This window comes from Suricata suricatta, chromosome 8 (genome assembly GCF_006229205.1).
Source record: "Suricata suricatta isolate VVHF042 chromosome 8, meerkat_22Aug2017_6uvM2_HiC, whole genome shotgun sequence".
NCBI lineage: Eukaryota > Metazoa > Chordata > Mammalia > Carnivora > Herpestidae > Suricata > Suricata suricatta.
This window is the reverse complement of record NC_043707.1, coordinates 140,945,631-140,964,837: the sequence shown is the minus strand read 5'-3', so window position 1 is coordinate 140,964,837 and position 19,207 is coordinate 140,945,631. Positions and strand designations below refer to the sequence as shown.

At 60.5% G+C, this 19,207-nt stretch overlaps 2 protein-coding genes across 3 annotated transcripts in view; one reads left to right on the top strand and one right to left on the bottom strand.

Moving 5' to 3' along the window:
* Nucleotides 1-18,279, top strand: part of ATAD3A (ATPase family AAA domain containing 3A) — a 23,158-nt gene extending 4,879 nt beyond the window's left edge. Inside the window, exons 2-16 of one of the 2 annotated variants that reach the window (XM_029949974.1) lie at nucleotides 27-103; nucleotides 898-999; nucleotides 1,538-1,597; nucleotides 2,094-2,163; nucleotides 2,456-2,621; nucleotides 2,731-2,800; nucleotides 6,140-6,295; nucleotides 6,915-6,971; nucleotides 7,181-7,306; nucleotides 7,486-7,610; nucleotides 8,293-8,344; nucleotides 8,634-8,704; nucleotides 9,369-9,536; nucleotides 10,802-10,910; nucleotides 17,449-18,279. In XM_029949974.1, coding sequence (XP_029805834.1) covers nucleotides 27-103; nucleotides 898-999; nucleotides 1,538-1,597; nucleotides 2,094-2,163; nucleotides 2,456-2,621; nucleotides 2,731-2,800; nucleotides 6,140-6,295; nucleotides 6,915-6,971; nucleotides 7,181-7,306; nucleotides 7,486-7,610; nucleotides 8,293-8,344; nucleotides 8,634-8,704; nucleotides 9,369-9,536; nucleotides 10,802-10,910; nucleotides 17,449-17,613 — 1,574 coding nt within the window. In that variant the 3' untranslated portion in view covers nucleotides 17,614-18,279. Of the gene's footprint in view, nucleotides 1-26; nucleotides 104-897; nucleotides 1,000-1,537; nucleotides 1,598-2,093; nucleotides 2,164-2,455; nucleotides 2,622-2,730; nucleotides 2,801-6,139; nucleotides 6,296-6,914; nucleotides 6,972-7,180; nucleotides 7,307-7,485; nucleotides 7,611-8,292; nucleotides 8,345-8,633; nucleotides 8,705-9,368; nucleotides 9,537-10,801; nucleotides 10,911-11,075; nucleotides 11,847-17,448 lie in introns of those variants that run through there. The other variant, XM_029949975.1, reaches the window with a different exon arrangement.
* Nucleotides 18,280-18,362: 83 nt separating this feature from the next.
* Nucleotides 18,363-19,207, bottom strand: part of TMEM240 (transmembrane protein 240) — a 5,888-nt gene continuing 5,043 nt past the window's right edge. The window contains exon 4 of the mRNA XM_029949976.1: nucleotides 18,363-19,134. Coding sequence (XP_029805836.1) covers nucleotides 18,986-19,134 — 149 coding nt within the window. The 3' untranslated portion in view covers nucleotides 18,363-18,985. The remainder of the gene's footprint in view (nucleotides 19,135-19,207) is intronic.

The window sequence follows — 19,207 nt, the reverse complement described above, 5'->3', positions numbered from 1 at the left end:
TAACCCTGCTCACCCGGTCCCCACAGGACACGCCAAGGAGGCCCTGAGTCTTGCACAGATGCAGGAGCAGACGCTGCAGCTGGAGCAACAGTCCAAGCTCAAGGTGAGAAGCATGTGTGGCGTCAGGGGAGGCAGGTCCCATCCTGGTGGAGGGAGGGCCTGGAAAGAGTGTGCCGTGGGCGGTGGGCACAGGGCGGGAGCTGCAGGCATCTCTTTTCTGGGATTTGCCTTACTGCTTGTGATTGAGAGGGAGGTGAGGCCAGGTCAAAGATGTGCCGGGTTTGTGGCCTGAGTTCTTGCAGCAGAACGACCCGGAAGGGCTGGTGTCGCAGGTGAGGACTGTCTGGTCTCCCCCGGGGAGAGTCTTACCTGCTTTCTCTGCGTCTGACAGGCCCTTTCCGCTGAGCACGTAGGAAGCGGAGCAAAGACACATGCTCTTCGTCATTGGCCGTAGTAAAGCATAGTCGAAAAGTGAGCATGTGAGGGGTGCCTGGCGGGTCAGTCAGAAGAGCACGCGACTCTTGATCTCGGGGTTGTGAGTTCGAGCTCCACATTGGGTGTAGAGATTACTTTAAAAAAAATGCAAGCACTTGATACAAGCCACCTGGGCAGCAGTGTTGGGGAGGGAGTGGCAGGCATCCCGGGAGATGCAGCCCTGTCCGTTTTCCCGCCTCTGGGCTGCCTGGGGGTCTAGGCTCTCCTGGGCTGTGGTGTCCGTGCAGCCGGCAGCTGAAGGGCATGGGGGTATGGTCCAGGGAGTGTTTTCCGGAAACGCTTCCCACTCCTGTCCCAGCCCCTTTGGAGCCCGCTGTGGGCTCCAGGGTTGTTGAGGCCTGAGCTCAGAGCCCTGAGTGGGAGGCCCCGAGGCGCTGGCTTGCAGCAGCTGGTGTTCCTCAGGAATACGAGGCCGCCGTGGAGCAGCTGAAGAGCGAGCAGATCCGCGTGCAAGCCGAAGAACGGAGGAAGACTCTGAGCGAGGAGACGCGGCAGCACCAGGCCGTAAGGCGGCTCGGCCGCACAGGCCCGGGGGACCAGGGTGGGGAGCTTCTCGGGCACACCATGGTCCCCACTTTCAGTCCGGGTCTGCTTTGACCCATCGAGGCCTTGAGGTGACCTTGTGCAAAAGCCCATGAATCCATCCACACTGAGTGTGACGGGGAGCACACGTGTCCAGGTGTGGGTGCTCACTAAGAGCAGGTGGAGGTCAGGGTGCCTGGGGGGCTCAGTCGGTGAGAGTGTTCGACTTCGGCTCAGGTCACGGTCTCATGGTTTGTGGGTTCGAGCCCCGCATCAGGCTCTGTGCTGACAGCTCAGAGCCTGGAGCTGCTTCAGATTCTGTGTCTCCCTCTCTCTGCCCTTTCCCCACTTCTACACGGTTGCTCTTTCTCTCAAAAATTAAAAAAAAAAAAAAAAAAAGAGCAGGCAGAGGTGGGTGACTTCTCCGAGGGCCCAGTGAGGTCTGTAGCCAACGTGGGTTTGGGGCCGTCTGCCAGCTTCTGCAGCTGCCCCGTGTTCATGCTGCCCGCTTCTTCCCCAGAGGGCCCAGTACCAGGATAAGCTGGCCCGGCAGCGCTATGAGGACCAGCTGAGGCAGCAGGTGAGCTCCGCGCACCTGCGTGAGGGGCCGCCATCTGGCCTCCCCGTGGCGGCCAGTGGTCAGGGCTGGGTCCTGGGGATGCACGTGCACAGGATGCCCAGGGCCTTCAGGCTCTGGCTGCACTGGGGGGGGTTCTTCTGCGTGAGAGCTGACTGCGGACCCGCCAGGGACGAGTTTATGGGGAGTGTGGTTTAGAAGTGTTTGCGCCCATGTGGCCTAACATCTTTTAACAGGGGAAGGGCAGTGTTTGGAGGGCAGTTGGGAGTGGGCCGGGAGTGCCCTGTGGCCGAGCTACGCCGGAGGCAGGAGCTCCCTGAGCCAGGCCCCTCGCTGTGCCCAAGATTCAGACCTGCCTGAGTCAGGCCCCGGGCCCTCATTCCTGGAGACGCCCCGAGCCTGCAAGCTGCCCCCGCTGGCTGGGGCAGCTGATCGCTTAGGTTGATGTGGCTCACTCCTGATTTTGAAAGCTTTTCTTTCTCCTGTGGCTTCTTCGCAGCAACTTCTCAACGAGGAGAACTTAAGGAAGCAGGAGGAGTCTGTGCAAAAGCAGGAGGCCATGCGGCGAGGTAGAGTTGCCAGTTCTGCTTGGGGCTTTTTAGGGCTGCGTCCTTGGGGCTGGCTCGAAGGAAAGCAGGCTGTAGGGGAAGATATGCATTCCTTTAAGCACTTTGATTCCTAAGTAACATTCCTGAAACCTCAGGACTTCTTTAGGACTCTGTAGCAGAAGCCTCGTGGGCTGGGCATCCCCCAGGGTGTGACGTGGCTTGCCTCCCTCCCGGGAGAAGGGTTGCCTGGGCCTCGCCGGGAGGGTTAGGGGCCGCAGGCTGAGCACCCCTTTCCTGCCGTGTCCCCGGGCAGCCACCGTGGAACGGGAGATGGAGCTGCGGCACAAGAATGAGATGCTGCGGGTGGAGGCCGAGGCGCGTGCCCGAGCCAAGGCCGAGCGCGAGAACGCGGACATCATCCGAGAGCAGATACGCCTGAAGGCTGCCGAGCACCGCCAGACCATTCTGGAGTCCATCAGGTGAGGCCCTCGGGGCACGGTGGCAGGAGGCGGGCTCCCACGTGTCGACCCTCCCAGCTCTTGTGCCCGGATCGGTCCTCTCCTGGTCACATTGCTGCTTTCTCTACAGGACCGCCGGCACCCTGTTTGGTGAAGGGTTCCGCGCCTTCGTGACGGACTGGGACAAAGTGACAGCCACGGTAATAACCGCGGCTGTGCCTCTCTGCTTGTGGCCTACATCAGGGTCTCTGCCGGGTCGTGGCCCTGCTCTTGCCAGTGGTGCAAGAAGCCTGGCACTCAGTGGTAGGGGGCGTGGCGGGCGGGCACGGTGCGGCCTCTGTGTGGGGGGCGCTGGTGGTGGGCCCTGCGCCCTGCGGGCTGGGAGATGCCGGAAGGGCGCCGAGCCTCGGTTTCCCTTTTCCTCACGAGCGCCGCCCTCTGGAAAGTGAAACTGAACATCTACCTGGCAGCCTCCAGAGCAGGGCTGGCCGAAACCGCAGGGGCGCCGGGAGATGTGGTGGCGGCCCCGGGGTCCGGAGGCCGTGCTCTCCTGACGGCTCCCAGCCAAGTGGCAGGTGGAGGCCGACCCAGTAAGGCTGTAGGGCTCCAGGCACTTGGTCTGAAAGCCCTGTGCCCTGTGCCGTGGGGCGGGGGGCGTTGGGTAGGACCGTTGCCACCACGCCCCGTGCTGTCCTGGGCTGCACGATATCACTCACACAGTACTGAGGCCCTAAGGAAGGGGGTAGCCGTGCTGACTGAGAGGGCCTGGGGGCCCTCGCGTTCCTGGCGTGCTGGCTCCCCGAGCTCTTACTGCAAGTGTGCATAGTCCTGGCCTTGTTCCGGAGACGCTGGAGGGCCAGGGGAGGTCAGGCCATGCCTTGGGGAAAGCAGGGACTGGACTGTCTGGGGAAGGCCAGCACTCTCTGGTCAAGGAAACGTGAAGCTGGTCAGACCGCCAGTCCTTAAAATTGCCCCTGGAGTCCTCTAGCTCAGGCCAGGGACGTGGGGCAAACAGGCTCCTGTCGCGCTCTTCCCGGACAGGTCTTGAGTAACACCGGGTTGGAACCTGCTGAAAGTGGTCGGGCTCCCTGGATCGTGCCGCATGTAGCCCTGGGGGGCTGGGTGAGCTGGGCAGTTCCTCTGGCTTCACAACAGGGCTGCCCCACCACTCCTGCCTCGCACAGGGAGCTGCCAGCCTGCAGCCTCTGGTGTTCTGGCCAAGACGAGAGGCTTTCTCCGGACTCTGTCTTGCCCCCCTTAAGCACCACTGCTCAGAGTGGGGTTCCCACGGGAGGGAGACCCAGCAGGGGGTCTGGGCTGTGCCTTGTCCTAGTGCGGAGCTGAGTGGGGGCACCTGTCGCAGTCTAGAGGGCAGAGCTGGTGTGGCTTGGCTGTGCAGTGTCTAAGCTCCAACTCGGGGCCTTACCTGCATGCTTGCCTCCCCCTGGACCCTCCTTGCCCGCACATCTCCACCTTGGAGCCCTGTGGTGCTCACGTGTTCTCCATGCTGGCGCACAGGAAGCACTTAATACCTGCTGTGGGTGCCGAGCCAGTGACCGGATCAGGGCCGGTCAGCGTGCCGATGGGTTAGTTGTTTAGTTGTTTCATGGAACTAGTGGCTATAGATTAACCTTGGAATGCTTTTACCCCTGAAGTAAAGTTTGCCTTTCGTTAATGGAGGGCGTGGTCTGCGCTGCAGGCTCAGTCCTGGAGGGGGATCTGGGTAGAGTCTGACTCTTCTTCGACTCCGGTAATCTCACAGTTTCGTGAGTTCAAGCCTCACATCAGGCTCTGTGCACACAGTGCAGAGTCTGCTTGGGATTCTCTCTCTCTCCATCCTGCCTTCACTCATGCTGTCTCTGCTTCTCTCAAAATAAATAAATAAATTAGTTCCAAATCTTGGGAACTCGTTTACCAGCTTATGTCTGGACTTGGCCATTGGTTGGTGAGCATCGCAGGAAACGAGGAGGCTAACGAACTGGCGAGAAAAACCGAGGTCCTGCCACTGGATTTTGTGAAACCCGCGGTGGCTTTTCATCACCTAGCAGCATGTCTGCTGTCTTCCTCGTAACCCCAGGCCTGCCGTGGTGGCACGACCTCACCTGTTGCTGGCCAGAGGCCCCTGGGGCCAGCTTGATGGGGCCCAGCACGGCAGTGAGGCCCCCGAGCGAGGACCGTGCAGTTTGCTTCCCTACCAGCCATGATGCTGCTGTTTTTGTTTCTGTGGTTTCTAAAAATATTTTAATAAAAGAAGTTTTCTTTAGTGTTTATTATTGAGAGAGAGAGAGAGAGTGGGGGAGGAGCAGAGAGCAAGTAAAGGAGACACAGAATCCGAAGCGGCTCTAGGCTCTGAGCTGTCAGTGTAGTGCCCAATGCGGGGCTCGAACCCACAAACCATTAGATATGATCTGAGCTGAAGTTGGATACTTAATCGACTGAACCGCCCAGGCCCCTTTATTTTTTATTTATTTTTTAGGTTAATCTATTTGAGAGAGAGCATGGGACAGGGGGCAAGAGAATACCGAGCAGGCTCCATACTGTTAGCAAAGAGCCCAACTCGGGGCTCGAACTCACAAACCACAAGATAATGATCTGAGTGGAAGTTGGACACTTAACCGACTGAGCCACCCAGGCGCCCCATGGAGGATTTTAAAGTGAATCGATGGTATTCTGACTCCTGTGGTCTGAGTCCCGTGCACTCAGATCTCTCCAGATCTTTTCAACTGCTCTAAACATCTGTGTTTGGTGACTACGTCTCCGATGTGCATCCTCATCCAGAGTCCCAGTGTGGCCGGGGTACTCCTGTGGGCTGGCAGTCAGTCCTGGGCTGCCCACTGGCGGGCTCCACAGCTGGGCATCCGGGCACATGAAGGAACCAGTGGGGAAATGCCCCTTGCATTTACTTTCCAAACAAGCTGGGTAGACACGCAGAGGGGTGGCTGCTGGCGAAGGCTGGACGACATTGAAGGTTGGTTGCTGGGATCAAGAGCTGCCGGCTACCTTGGGGTCAGTGCTCCCCCTCCCCCCATCACAGGCTCCTCGGGCCATCGTTTCTGTCACTGCAGTTGCCCTCTGGTCTCCTGAAACCTCATTCATGTTGTGTCAGAGCCTCCCCTGCCCTTGCAGTGGCCAAGCTGTTGGTCTTGTAGGGAAGAGCTTTTGATTTCCAGGAGCCTCTTGGAGCACTCGGTCACGTGTCCTGTGATTGTGGTCCCACCACAACGTTTGGTCTGTCCCCCTGAGCCTGAGGGTCCCTTGGCCTCTTTACAGTTGGGGCTCCCATCGCCTGGAGGCACCCTAGTCCTGCCGGAATGCGTTCTCCGGGAGCATTGGGAGAAAGGGTGCTCATGATCCGCTTTTTGGTATCTTTTCCATCTGGAAATATCTGCAGTCTCGTGTAGTTGAGGATTAGGGCTCGGGGCTGCTCCTGTGTGACCCTTGCGGTCACCTAGCGCTGGGCAGGCTAAGGAGGCTCCTTGCTGACTGCCGAGCAGCACAGCGCAGACGGTGGGCGCCACTCCCTGTCCACCCTGCTCTAGGTGGCGGGGCTCACACTGCTGGCCGTGGGGGTCTACTCTGCCAAGAACGCCACAGCTGTCGCTGGACGGTACCTTGAGGCCCGGCTGGGGAAGCCGTCCCTGGTGAGGGAGACGTCCCGCATCACGGTGCTTGAGGCCCTGAGGCACCCCGTGCAGGTAATTGTGGGTCTGCTCCTCGCTGGCTGGGTCCTGCCCGGTTCCTTCTGGCATTTCAGCCACACTGTGAACGTGCGTCTGCTTTTCCCCTCTTTACCCAAACACTGGGGGCCTGTCCACCTCAGCAGTGGGGAGACCCTCACCCTGGTTTACCAGTTGCCTCTATGTGTCTGTCCATGTGACTGTTCCCCCAGGTAGATTTTGGGTCATTTACGAAATCCTAGGCCTCCTGCACGCTGTCATCCTATGAGAGAAGTTGCTGGAAGTAGCACTGAGTCTGCTTCTTTCCCAAGGGGACCCAGGCTTCCTGCCTGCCTTGGTGTCACTCCCGTTGCATGTCCTCCTGCGGGCTGTGGCTGGGTCTCCGTGGCAGGTGCCTGCATACTGTGGGTAACTGGAAATAAAGGCCAATAAGGAGCCTGTAAGCCGCCTGACCCAGTCCTGCACTCGGCTCCGCGCGCCAGCCTTCTAAAGCGAGGCCCCGTCCTGTGCGTCCTGGCCGGAGCGGTGCCACGGCAGTTCTGTTCTGTGCAGTAGCCTGGCTGCTCCCGGGGTGCCCCCCCCCCCCCGCTGTGCGGTGGACTCTGCAGATGACCCTGACTGTTCCCTCTCCCCATAGGTCAGCAGGCGCCTCCTCAGCCAGCCCCAGGACGCGCTGGAGGGCGTGGTCCTCAGTGTAAGTGGTGCTGCCCCCGGGTCTGGGACGGGGTCTGGGTGGGCGGCGCCCTCTGCCCGCAGAGCTTTCTTCTTGCAGGATTGGGCTGCTTTTCTTTCCTAAAGTAGAGTTTGCTAAAGTAGATAGGCCGCCTCCTGGGGCCAGCCCAGGGGCTCCCGAGGCGCACACCAGCTGCAGGGCGGCCCCCAAACTGCCCTGTTCCCTGGCAGCCCGGCCTGGAGGCGCGCGTGAGGGACATTGCCATTGCGACGAGGAACACCAGGAAGAACCGGAGCCTCTACAGGAACATTCTGATGTACGGGCCTCCTGGCACCGGCAAGACGCTGTTTGCCAAGGTGAGGCCGCCCAGCCACACGGGCACGTGGGGTGACCGCTGCGGCTCCTGGGGGTGGGCGTGGGGGTCAGGAGCCTCATGCGGGGGCAGCTTTCCAGGTGCAGGGCATCCCTGGGGGCACTGGGCTGTGGGGGCTTTGAGGAGGACGAGAGTGGACACGCTTTGCCCTTTCTTGCCCAGAAACTCGCACTGCACTCGGGCATGGACTACGCCATCATGACAGGTGGGGATGTGGCCCCCATGGGGCGGGACGGCGTGACCGCTGTGCACAAGGTGTTCGACTGGGCCAGCACCAGCCGGCGAGGGTGAGCCGGGCACCTTCGGGGGTGGCCCTGTGTGCAAGGGCTCGCGTGGCCTGGGCTCCTGGCACCACCGGGCTGCAGATGGCTGGGGGTGGGGGTGTCTTTCCCTGTAGTCTGTCCCTGTGCTTGTGCAAGAGGCTGGCATGGCTCTGTGGTGGGCAGCGCTCTGGGCTGGGGTCTGAGGGAGAAATTCACCCCGAGCATATGTTGCAGGTGGCTCTTCCCAGGAGCCTCTGACCGTAAAACTGAAGAAAGAGGGGCACCTGGGGGGCTCATTCAGTTGAGTGTCCGACTTCAGTTCAGGTCATGATCTCCCCACTCATGGGTTCAAGACCTGCATCGGGCTCTGCGGACAGCTCATAGCCTGGAGCCTGCTTCCGATTCTGTGTCTCTCTATCTCTTTCTGTCTCTCAAAAATAAATAAATGTTTAAAAAAATTTAGAAAAGAAAACCCAACACTGAAGATGAGAGGCTGCCGACACCGGTATTTAATTTAGTGCCAAATTAGCATATGTGGCACAATCCGGTCACTTTCCTGCCGTGCTGGCACTCGGCACGCACCTTTCGGGCTTGCTGAGAGCAGCCTGTGCTTTGGGTTTGGTTTCTGCGTGCGTAGCACCTTCGAGCCCTGGCCAGGCGGCCCTTACCCATCCTCATGCAGCCGTAAATTCTTCTCCGCTCACAGCCTCCTGCTCTTCGTGGACGAAGCGGACGCCTTCCTCAGGAAGCGAGCGACTGTGAGTATTCTGGAAGCTTCTGTTTGGCCTCTTGGGCCCAGCCGGCCATAGGTGAGCAGTCAGGGGTGGCAAGTCCCTCCTCAGTCTGACCCAAACCTCGTCCTCAGCTGTACTTTCTTCATAATTTTGGCCTGAAAAGCAGGAGTCGAATGTGTGGCGTTTTTAGAGTCTTTCTAGAAGTTCAGGGGCATGGAGACCCCGGCTCCTGTGGCTCCTGGAGGGACGGATCGGGGCCTGTGCTTAACTTCCCCCTGGAGGCCTTTGCCTGATGCCGGAACTTTTTCTGCAGGAGAAGATAAGCGAGGACCTCAGGGCCACCCTGAATGCATTCCTGCACCGGACAGGGCAGCACAGCAGCAAGTGAGGGCCACCCGCTGGTGCGAGGCCCCTTCACAGAGGGAAACTGAGGCTCATGGGGGTGCTGTGGGGCAGGGCGGGCCCAGGGCAAGGGGAAGGGCCAGTGCGGGTGCCGAGGGGTGTTGTGGAGCCCTCTGAGAAGACGCGCTGGGGTCTCGGGAGCACCGGGGCAGCGGGTCCTCATCCGCACGTCGCGGCCCTGGGTGTCTCTGGCTGCCCTCCTACGATGGGCCGTCAGGGCAGTCACCCCACGACTAGGTGCCCTGATCTTGCTCTTCTCCATTGCCAAGGCCCCTTGTATCTGTGCCCACAGGGGACGGGGGCACCCAGCCCTGCTGGTCAACTGCAAGGCCACGAAGTCTGACTTGGCACTTCTGCTCAGCCAGCTAAACCCCAAACCCTGGAGCTCGGGTTGGGCGGCAGAGACCTGTGTTGTAACCCAGGGTCCCTGTTCTGCGCACAGCCCGGCTTACATGGCCACCCTATTGGGCTGGCCCGTCAGTCAGAGATGTGTTAGAGGGATGGGTGGCAGAGGGCAATGCTGGGTCTGGGTTTTTCTGCGTTAAAAGGCTGCCAGATTCTGTTAGGAAATAGTCCCATGTGGATTCGAGAGGCCCCCTGCCCCAGGGGCAAGCCCCTCAGCCCCTGCCGTCTGCGCTGGCTTCAGGTTCATGCTGGTCCTGGCCAGCAACCAGCCGGAGCAGTTTGACTGGGCCGTCAACGACCGCATCGACGAGATGGTCCGCTTCGACCTGCCGCAGCGGGAAGAGCGGGAGCGCCTAGTGAGGATGTACTTTGACAAGTACGTTCTGAAGCCAGCCACAGAAGGAAAGCAGTAAGTGTCCCGATGGCCTGGGCGCGCAGGGCCGTCTGTACGCCACCAGCTCCTGGCCCCAGCGCCGCCGTCCAAGCCCTGTGGCCTCTCCGGGGGCTCGGTATGCCCGCCTGCAGGCCCCCTGCCTCCGTTCTGCTCTTTGCCGGGTTTCGGCCCCGCTGACCCATCCTCACACACTAGCCCCTCTCTCCTCTCCCACTAGGTGAGGTGTCCTGTAACCATGTGGGTGGGGCCTTTGAGGAATCCGGGCTGCAGGCCCCCCCTGTGCAGTGCAGGGCCGTGATGGCGGCTGCCAGACCTTGGCTGAGCTCTGCTCGCTGCGGCTGGTGCGCCCATCTCCTGGGGGCGGACTCCCGAGGTTCACTGCTCACCCTGACCCCCAGGAGCCTGAGGCCGCTCACCAGCGCGCCAGCAGAAGGCCCCGCTCTGCAGAAGTCGCCCTCCGCGTCCCTACGGGCCACCTCTCCCTCGCCGCTCTCTGTCCAGAGTGCTCTAGATACTCGAAGGCTGGTCTGTTTGTAACCAGCTCCAGGGAGGCAGATCGCAGCAGCACTGACCCGAATCCTTCCTGTCACTGGTGGCAGTGAGAGCCATCTTCCGTTCTAGGACAGGCTTAGCCTGCCCCTGCTGTCCCCCTGCCCCCTTGAATTCCAGTATCTGGGCCTCCTTTTTCCTTTGCGCCTAGACAGCCCCAGTACCTCCCACCCTGCCCTGGTCCATTCTAACCTAACACCGAATGTGGTCCAAGTTCCTGAGGCCTTTTTTCCCATGAGTCTGCAGCCAGACCTGACTGGGAAGGGGCCCACGCGTGAATGAAAGGAGTTGACAGGTCACTCTAACCTGGAAGTGTTGGCTTTTCTCCCTTTGATTTCCCATGCGCTTCCTACGCCTGACCAGGTGCTGACCACTGGGCTGCTGGGCTGGGCTCTGCGGGAGGTCTGAGGAGGATGTGGAGTCTGTCCCCAGCCCTGCTGGTGGCGCTGTGTGTGAGGCTCCAAGCCCCCTCCACTTGGCACATCCTGACCAGACCCCCAGCTGGTGTCCAAGCACGGCCCCCACACGGCCCCCCACCCAGGCTCCAGAAGGAAGAGAGGTGCCCAGCGGGGTAGAAAGAGCAGATGTAGGGGTTCCCAGTACAGGCTCTCGCCCTTGACAGTTACCCAGTCTTCCTCTCATGCAGGAGCCAAGGGGCCGCCCCAGACCCTCTGTCTCGCCCTGGGTCCCTGTGGCACCCAGGGCATCACGTGGCAATTGCTCCTTCCCAGGCGCTTGAAGCTGGCTCAGTTTGACTACGGGAAGAAGTGCTCAGAGATTGCGCACCTGACGGAGGGCATGTCAGGCCGGGAGATCGCCCAGCTTGCGGTGGCATGGCAGGTGAGCTGGGGATGTGTGCCTGCGGGTGTGAGTCACTTGAAGTGGCGGGTGTGGGCCCCTGCCTCCCCCGGGGCGTGCCTCTTGGAGGGTTCTCTTGGCGCAGATGTCACGCCCTGCCCTGCCCACCCTGCCTTCAGTCACCGCCTGCTTCTGCCCCCGCCGCAGGGAAGGCTCCGAGAGGCGTCCCTCACTTCACATATGATGGCCTGCCTCACTGTCCCTGTGGTCTGGTCCAGATCAGATAAGGTTCTGAAATCAGTTGGCGTTCCCTGGAGATGAGCCAGGTGTCACGTCGGCATCAAGGTCCCACAGGCTCGAGCTCGGGAGCCACTGGAGTTGGGACCTGGTCTCCAGCCTAGTACGTGGGGGACAGGGGACTCTGCAGGCGGTTGGGGGCCCCACGGGGGCCTGGGGAAGGTCCCACAACTGTGAGCTCATCACAGGGCAGAGGAGCTGAAGCTGATGTGTGTGAATCTGATCTGATCGGGGCGGGGCGTCTCCTTCCCAGCTCCACTCTGCACGAGCCTGCGGGTGTTGAGTCCGCTGTGAGGTCCCAAGGGCAGCGTAGAGAACCAGGTGGACGTCAGCCTTGCGCTGTGACCCAGAGCACAGCCCAGAGTGGTTCTTGTCATTCACAGTGCCCACCACCTCCTCCCAAGTGTCCACGAGCCCCCGCTCAGCGCAGGGGGGCTAGTGGCCCCCAGGAGCCCTGACTGCCGCCATGCAGAAAGCATCTGCGGCTTGGGGATTCCCGAGGAGAAAAGCCTCATCAGGTGGAGGGTGCTCCGGGGCTGGCCGCTGTCCCTGCCTCCACGGGACCTGCCGTCAGGCCTGAGGCTGTGTGAGAGTGTGATTTACGGGACAGCGCTTAATTTTTTTTTGTCTTTACTTTGAGAGAGAGAGACAGAGTGAGCAGGAGAGGGGCAGAGAGAGAGGGAGACACAGAATCTGAAGCAGGCTCCAAGCTCTGGGCTGTCAGCACAGAGCCCAACGCGGGGCTCGAACCCATGGACTGTGAGATCATGCCCTGAGCCAGAGTCGGACGCCCAACCGACTGAGCCCCCCAGGCGCCGTTGTGATGGTGCTTTTAAATGAATGTGTATTTTGTTGATGAAACACATCTCCTGTGATTTGCACCTGGCGGCTTGGACACGCGGTCCGTGTTAGGAGTTGGGCTGTGCCCCGCTCCAGGCTGTAAACTCTGCTCCTCCGTGTGGTCGGGGGGGGGGGGCGGGGGGCTCTGCTCCAGCTGTCCCCCCTCAGGATGCAGGCCTGAGGAGGGTGGCTCCCAGCCGACAGAGGGGAGCATGGGACGTGTGTCAGCTTAGACTGCTCTGACAGTGCCGCCGCCCGGGGGCTTAAACACAGACCTGCATTTGTCAAGGCTCTGCAGGCAGGCATTCCCGGATGCGGGCGTCAGCATGGCGGGGTGGACGGTGGCCCCCTTTCTGCCTTGCAGACGCTTCTTTGCTCACTGTGTCCTCCTGCGGCAGAAGCCCGGCTCTGGTGCGTGCGGATACTGGGCCCGTAGGATCAGGGCCTCACCCCTACAGCCTCCTTAGAGGCCCTGCCTCCAAATACAGCTGCTCGGGGGGTCAGGGGTTTACTCGGTGAATATGGAGATGCGTTCAGTCCCCGACTGCCATCCATGCTCAGTGTTTCCAAGACCCCACACAGCTCACTTCTCTTTACATCAAGTGTCACCTGCCCAAATGAGGTGACAGGTCTGCTGCGTGGCTGGTGGATGGAAAGCCAGGGACTGTCAGACCCCTGACAGCTGCAGAAGGCAGTGAGTAGACAGATGCCCGAAGTCCACACGCACCTTCCCTGGGGGATCTGGTAGCCCACCAGGTGCGTCCACTGACCCGTGAGCCCAGCCCAAGATGAGTGACAGTCCTGTCGTGCTTACGGGAGAGGAGGGTGAGGTGCAGAGAGAAAGAGCCAGCGTGCTGTGTGCATCGACTTGGGAGGGGGGTAGCTGGCCTCCCCCATGCGTGTGCCCTCCAGGGCTCAGGCTGCTCATTGGACTTGTTCGCTGAAGCCCACGTTGCTTGTTTTTGTTTTATAAGAGTGAGAGCAGGGAGCGGGGCAGAGGGAAAGTCTTCAGCAGAGCCCACGGGCAGTGCAGAGCCCGGCCCAGGGCCCTGTCCCATGACCCTGAGATTGTGGCTTTAGCCAAATCAGCCCCTCCCCCAGCGCCCCCCGTCTGTAGTGTCTGCCTGACGGTCTGTCGGCGGGTCTGCAGTCACTGGGTTGCGAATTCATTGCTTTTTTTTTTTTTAAACCAAAATAACCAGAATTCTTAGGTGCACGGCTCAGCGGTATTAAGCACATTGACAATGCTGTGCAGACACCCCACCGTCCGTCTCCGGAACATTTTCACGTTCCCAAGCTGAAATGCCATCCCGTTAAACACCAGCCCCACCCCTCTCCCCGGTCCGAGGCGCCCACCCTCCCGCGCTCTCTGCCTGGGACTGCTCTGGATCCCACGTGTGAGTGGGGTCACGCAGGATTTGACCTTTTGTGCCGGACGGACTTCCCTCAGCGCCACGGCCTCAGCTCTGCCCCCCGGCGGAGCGGTGATCGCTGTGCTCGGGTCTCCGTGAAGCACACACCCCGAGGTGGGGTCTGGGTCGTGAGGAGCTGCCGTGCCGTTTTCCACAGCGGCCGCCGGTTCCCGGGGCCGCCAGCTCTGCTCCCCGGTGCCCGTCCTGTCCCGCCCACCAGCGCTTGTGTTTCCCGAGTTTGGATGGCAGCCATCTTGGTGGATGTGAAAGGCGTCCTTGTCATGTGATGTCATGTGAATTGCGTGGTGAGCCTTTGTGCTTTCCTGCCAGGCATGTGTCTTGGAGAAGTGTCTATTCGTGTCCTTTGCCCAGTTTTGAACCAGGTTGTTTTTTGTGGAGTCTTAGTAGTTGTTTTCGTGTTCTGGATACTAACCTTTTATCAGCTGTGTGATTTACAGAAATTTCCTCCCCTTCGGTGGGTTGCCGCTTGTACTGTCAGTCATGTCCTTTGATGCACACAAGGTTTTAATGTTGACAAAGTCCAGTTTGTCACCTACGCTGGCAGTGTCATGGCCAAGAAACCAGCACTAAATCCAGTGTCTGCAAGCTTCCCCATGCTGTCTTCTAGTAGTTTTGTATTTTGAGATTCTACATGTAGGTATTTGATTCATTTGGAGTTCGGTCGTGTGTGTGGTGTTCGAGGCCAGCCCCGTTTGCATGTGGACGTCCAGGGTCCCCAGCGCCATTTGTTGGGGACTGTCCTCTCCCCACCGAATGGTCTTGGTACCTTGTTGGAAGCCATCTCCCCACACGTGTGAGGGCTTCTCCTGGGCTCTGTCCTGTTCCATCTGTCTAGGTGACTGTCCTTGTGCTGAGACCAGACCGAGTTTGTTATCATGGCTTTGTCGTTTAAGTGTATTTATTTATTTTGAGAAAGAGTGCACGCAAGCAGGGGAGGGGCAGAGAGGGGAGAGAGAGGGCAAGAGAGGGCAGAGCGCAAATCCATGAACCCGTGAGATCATGACCTGAGCTGCAATCAAGAGGCGACCAGCGGAGTGGCCTGGGTGCCCCTGCAGTGGACTGTAAAGTCAGGAAACACAAGGCCTGAAAGTCTGCTCTTACCCAAGACGGTTTCAGCTCTTCGGCCTCCCTTGAGATCCTGTATGAATTTTAGGTTGGATTTTGATTCTGCCAAAAACAGCATTGGGATTTCTGATCGGGATTGTAGCGACTCGTAGATCATTTTGGGTAGGTAGTACTGACATGTGACTGTCATGGCGCATGACATGTCTGTCTAATTTTGGTATCTTTTTTTTAGTGTTTATTTTTGAGAAAGAGAGAAAGTGTGAATGGTGGAGAGGCAGAGGGAGACAGAATCTGAAGCAGGCTCCAGGCTCCAAGCTGTCAGCACAAAGCGTGACATAGGGCTCGAACCCACAAACTGTGATCATGACCCGAGCCACCTAGGCACCCCAATTTTGGTGTCTTTAATTTCTTTCCTTTCAGTGGTGTTTTGTAGTTCTTAGCATACCACTCTTTGGCCCTCTTGGTTAATTTCCTGCATGTTTGTTCTTTCTGATGTTATTGTAAACGGAATTTTAATTTCCTTTCCAGATTGTTCATTATGACATAGAAAGGCAAGTGGCTTTTGTGTGTTAATTTTGTATCCTGCAAACTTCCTGAATGCGTTATTTTTACCGAGTTCTGGGGGGGATCTTTGGGGTTTACTACGCATGAGGTTGTTTCACCTTCAAACACAATTTTACCTCCTCCACGCTGGACCGGAGCCCTTTTTTCCTGCCGGGGCTCTGCCGGACGGAAGCGGGGAGTGGGCTGGTCCCGCTCGGACCTCCCAGAGGAGCTCTCTGCCTTTCACCATTGATCGTGTTTGCTGTGGGTTTTTCATATTTGACCTTTAGGCCATTAAGAAGATGGTTCTGTTTTTAGTGTATTGAATGCTCTTACCCAGGAAGGGGGCTGAAGTTTGCCAAATGTTGCTTCTGCATCAGTCGAGGTGGTCATGTGGGTTTTGGCCTTTATTCTGGTCACGTGGTCTGTCCTGTTCCGGATGCGCCTGTGTCGGGCCGGCCCTGCGTTCCGGCAATAAATCCCCCCCAGGAGCTGCTGAATTTGGTTTGTGAGTTTTTTATTGAAGAATTTTGTATCCATCTTCATAGAGGGTATTGGTCTGTAGTTTGCGGTGTTTTTATCTGTTTTTACCGTCAGAGGTCACGCTGGCCTCAGAATGAGTTAGGAAGCGTTCCTTCCCCGTCAGGTTTCTGGCGGGTGTGAGAAGGACCAGTTCTGTGAGCGCTGGGCAGAATTCACTCAAGTCCAGGACTTGCCTTTTTTTTTTTTTTTTTTTTTTTAAATGATGATCCCTGTTTTCAGTCATTTCAGTCATTTCAGGCGTGGAGCCTCCCCCAGCGGGTAGGACCCCTCTCACAAGGCACAGTTGACTCCACTGCGGACTTCATCTTTTCCAGGACCCCATCCGAATTCCCCCATCTTTCTCAGTTACCCCGTGTCCTCAGGCGCCTCTGGGCCGTGACAGCTCTCCAGGTGTCCCTTACTACTGGGGACACTGGCAGTTCTGAGGAGTGCTGGTCAGGTGCTGTGTAGATGGCCCTTCTGATGTTTTTTAGACCCAGATTGTGGGTTTGGGGAGAAGAGCCCCACAGTGACGCGTCCTTCTGGTCGTGTCTGGTCTGGGGGCACCCAACGTCGCACAGCGTCACAGGGGTGTTGGTTTGGTTGGAGTGGTGGCCGCCAGGCGTCCCCGTCTCTGCCGGTACGTGGAAGCCCACCGCCGAGTCCAGCCGTCCCTCAGTGGTGGCCCGGCCCGCTGGGCAGCTCGGATCCTGAAAGGGGCTGCTGCACTCCCTACCTTCCCATCAGGGAAAGCTTCCAGCTGCTTCCACGCCTGACCCACACGGGCCCCTGGGCTGGTGTGCTCCCCCAGGGGCCCCCCCTGCCTCTCCTTCACCGCTCTCCTGAGCCTGTGTGCTCCCTTTGCAGCCCTCTCTCTCCACGGCCAGGTACTGGGCACTGAGGATGGCCATGTCCTCAGGGTGGGGCCAGCCTGTGGAGCAGTGACTGGTCCTCTCACATGGCAGGGACTTCCTCACAGGGCCCGACATGGGCCAAGGCCCCTCAGGTAGCTGGAGAGATACAGGTGACCGGCTCAGGCCCTGGTCGGCGACACAGGCCGTCCTCACAGCAGCCTCCTGTCACGGTGACAGGCTGGGTGACAGGAAGCAGGTGAGACAGTGAGTCATCCGGGAGGGGTGGCAGCCTGGCCTAGGTGATCTGCCTGGTGGCCGAGGTACATGGACCACCCAGGGCCCTGATCTGATGAGCACCAGCATCTGATTTGGTGCCTCCCGCCATGCGTGCGGCCAGGTTTGGGGCAGGGAGCCCGGCGCAGCGGGGGCTCTGTGAGAGGCAGAGCCTGGGGTGCTTTGGGCCTAGTGAGATACTCTGACCAAGTAGGGATTGCTGGGGCTCCGGGGGAGCTCTCTGCCCAGGGGCCCTGCCCCCACCCCCGGTGTCCCAGTGGATCTGCCCCCAGTGGCCGGCGTGCCCTGGCCCTGAAGCCAGCTCTGGTCTCTGCCGGAGGGCGGGGGGCGTGCGGAGCTGCCTCCTGACCGCTAGCCTCAGGCTTTCTGTTTTTAGAAAGTCCCTGAGAAACTTAGTGATGTGGGAATGCAGCCCTCGTGCCAGCTGGGGTTGTGGGCAGGGCCGGATGGCGGCTCACTGGTGAGCCTGCGCTCGCGTGTGGGCGCACACACGGGCACGCACAGGGACGCGAGGCATGTGCTGTGGGGCCAGGCCCCTCCGGAGAGCGAGCGCGGGCCTCAGGTAGAGGGTAGTGGCCTTGGCACCCGGTGGAGAGCTCGTGGGTGGGGCTGTCTCATCCCGGGGTCTGGCCCTGGCCTGCAGGGTGGGCTCTGAAAGCCTGAGGCTGGGAGACCCTTTCCCCCTCAGGCAGCTCCTCCGCGTGCCCCACGTCCGTCCTCTCTCCCTGCCAGGCCATGGCGTACGCCTCCGAGGATGGCGTCCTCACGGAGCCCATGATGGATGCCCGGGTCCAGGAAGCCATCCAGCAGCACCGGCAGAAGATGCAGTGGCTGAAGGCTGAGGGAGCCAGGCGCGAGGGTAGCCAGCCCCTGCTCCCAAGTACGCAGGCTGCGTGAACGGGCCCCGAGACGGCTGCGGCACGCAGGCCAGGGGCTCCGCCGAGAAGAAACGCCAGGATGCCCACTTCCCCCTGTGGCAGGCCCACACGGCTGCCCCTCAGTGGTTTTAAATGTCTCCATTCAGGGCCAGGACCGCATTAAAGGCCTCGGCCTGTGACCGGCCGCAGCTGTGGCATCTTGGTGGTGGGGCCACCCCCTGCCCCTCCCCGGACACTACTGGGAGATGGGAGGGTCCGAGCCTGGCTGAGTGGGGGAGAAGGCACTGTCCCCATGCCCAGGGACAGTGTCCACCTGGCGAAGCCATGGCCAGCTGCCGTTGCATCTGTGACCAGCGGTAGAGGGGGCCTGGCTGAGGGGGAGCTGGGCGTGCAGAGGGGCCTGACCCAGCCGGTGAGGGCTGCGCTGCCTGCTGCGGGCTGCTCCCCCCTGTACTAGGGAGGGGGCCGGGCCCCGCACACATCTGGCTGTGATAACACCCAGGGGGTAAGAAGGAGCTGCCAGCAACTGGTGGGGGTGCCAACGAGGCCCAAGACCCGCTGGCCAGGACCATCCAGTGCTGGGGGGGGGCCACTGCCCCAGTCCACAGGATCTGCAGCCCTCCCTCCATTGGAGTTGGGGGTCTTTTTATCCAGAATCTAATAAAAACTCTGAAAGGATACCTCACAGTGTGTGGATCTCATGGCTGATTTCAATGGGCAGGGGCTTGAGGGGGTCTCAGGTCCGGAGATGAAAGAAGAGGCAGAGGCTGGAGCTTTCTGGAGAATTTACTGACCAGCAGGGGTGGGGGTCACAGTGAGGCGCCCGACCTGGGATGCCCTGGGCAGGCTGGCCGCACTTGCCGCAGTGGGGCGCAGGGGCCTTATTGCTGCTAGGCCGGGTCCTCCCCAGACCCCTGTCCCCTGTCCCCCACCCCCATCGCGGCCCGTGGACGCACACGCCCCATGCACGTGCTCCCGTGTGCAGACGTGGGCGCGGCCGGGAGCCGGCCCCTTTCCCTGCCAAGACCCACCCCCAGCCTCGCTCCCCTCTGCCAGAACTGGCCCGAGAAGCAGCCGGGTGTGCGCAACCGACGCGGTCCCAGTCCAGGCGCAAGCGAGACTGCAGTGCACGGGGGCGAGCGGGTGGTCCGGGCCGCCCGGACAGGTGCCGGCGCCCCCCGCCGCCCCGGTCCCCGCGCCCTATGCGGCCGGGAGGCCGGGGTTCTGTCCCCAGGCCTGCAGCCTGCCCCGCCCCGACCCCCTTTTATAAAAAGAAGAGGAGACAGCACCTTCCGCTGGACACGCCCGGCGGGCGCCCTGGCCCGGGGCGGCCGTCCAGTCCCGTGTGCGTGGGCGCGTTGGCCGAAGGCCCCGCGAGTCCTGCGCGCGGCTCAGAGGTGCCGCGGGCTCGGGTGGCCATTGTGGTAGAGTTTCTGCTTCACGTGCACCATGTTGCCGGCCGCCTCCTCGAAGGGCCTGTGCGGCCGCCTGCCCAGCTCCCGCAGACTGCACAACTTGGGCAGCCAGGTCCACGAGCCGTCTGCGGGACAGGGGCGGGCTCAGGACGCGGTCGGGTCGCCGGCGGGGACCCGGGGGAAGCGCGACAGGGCGGG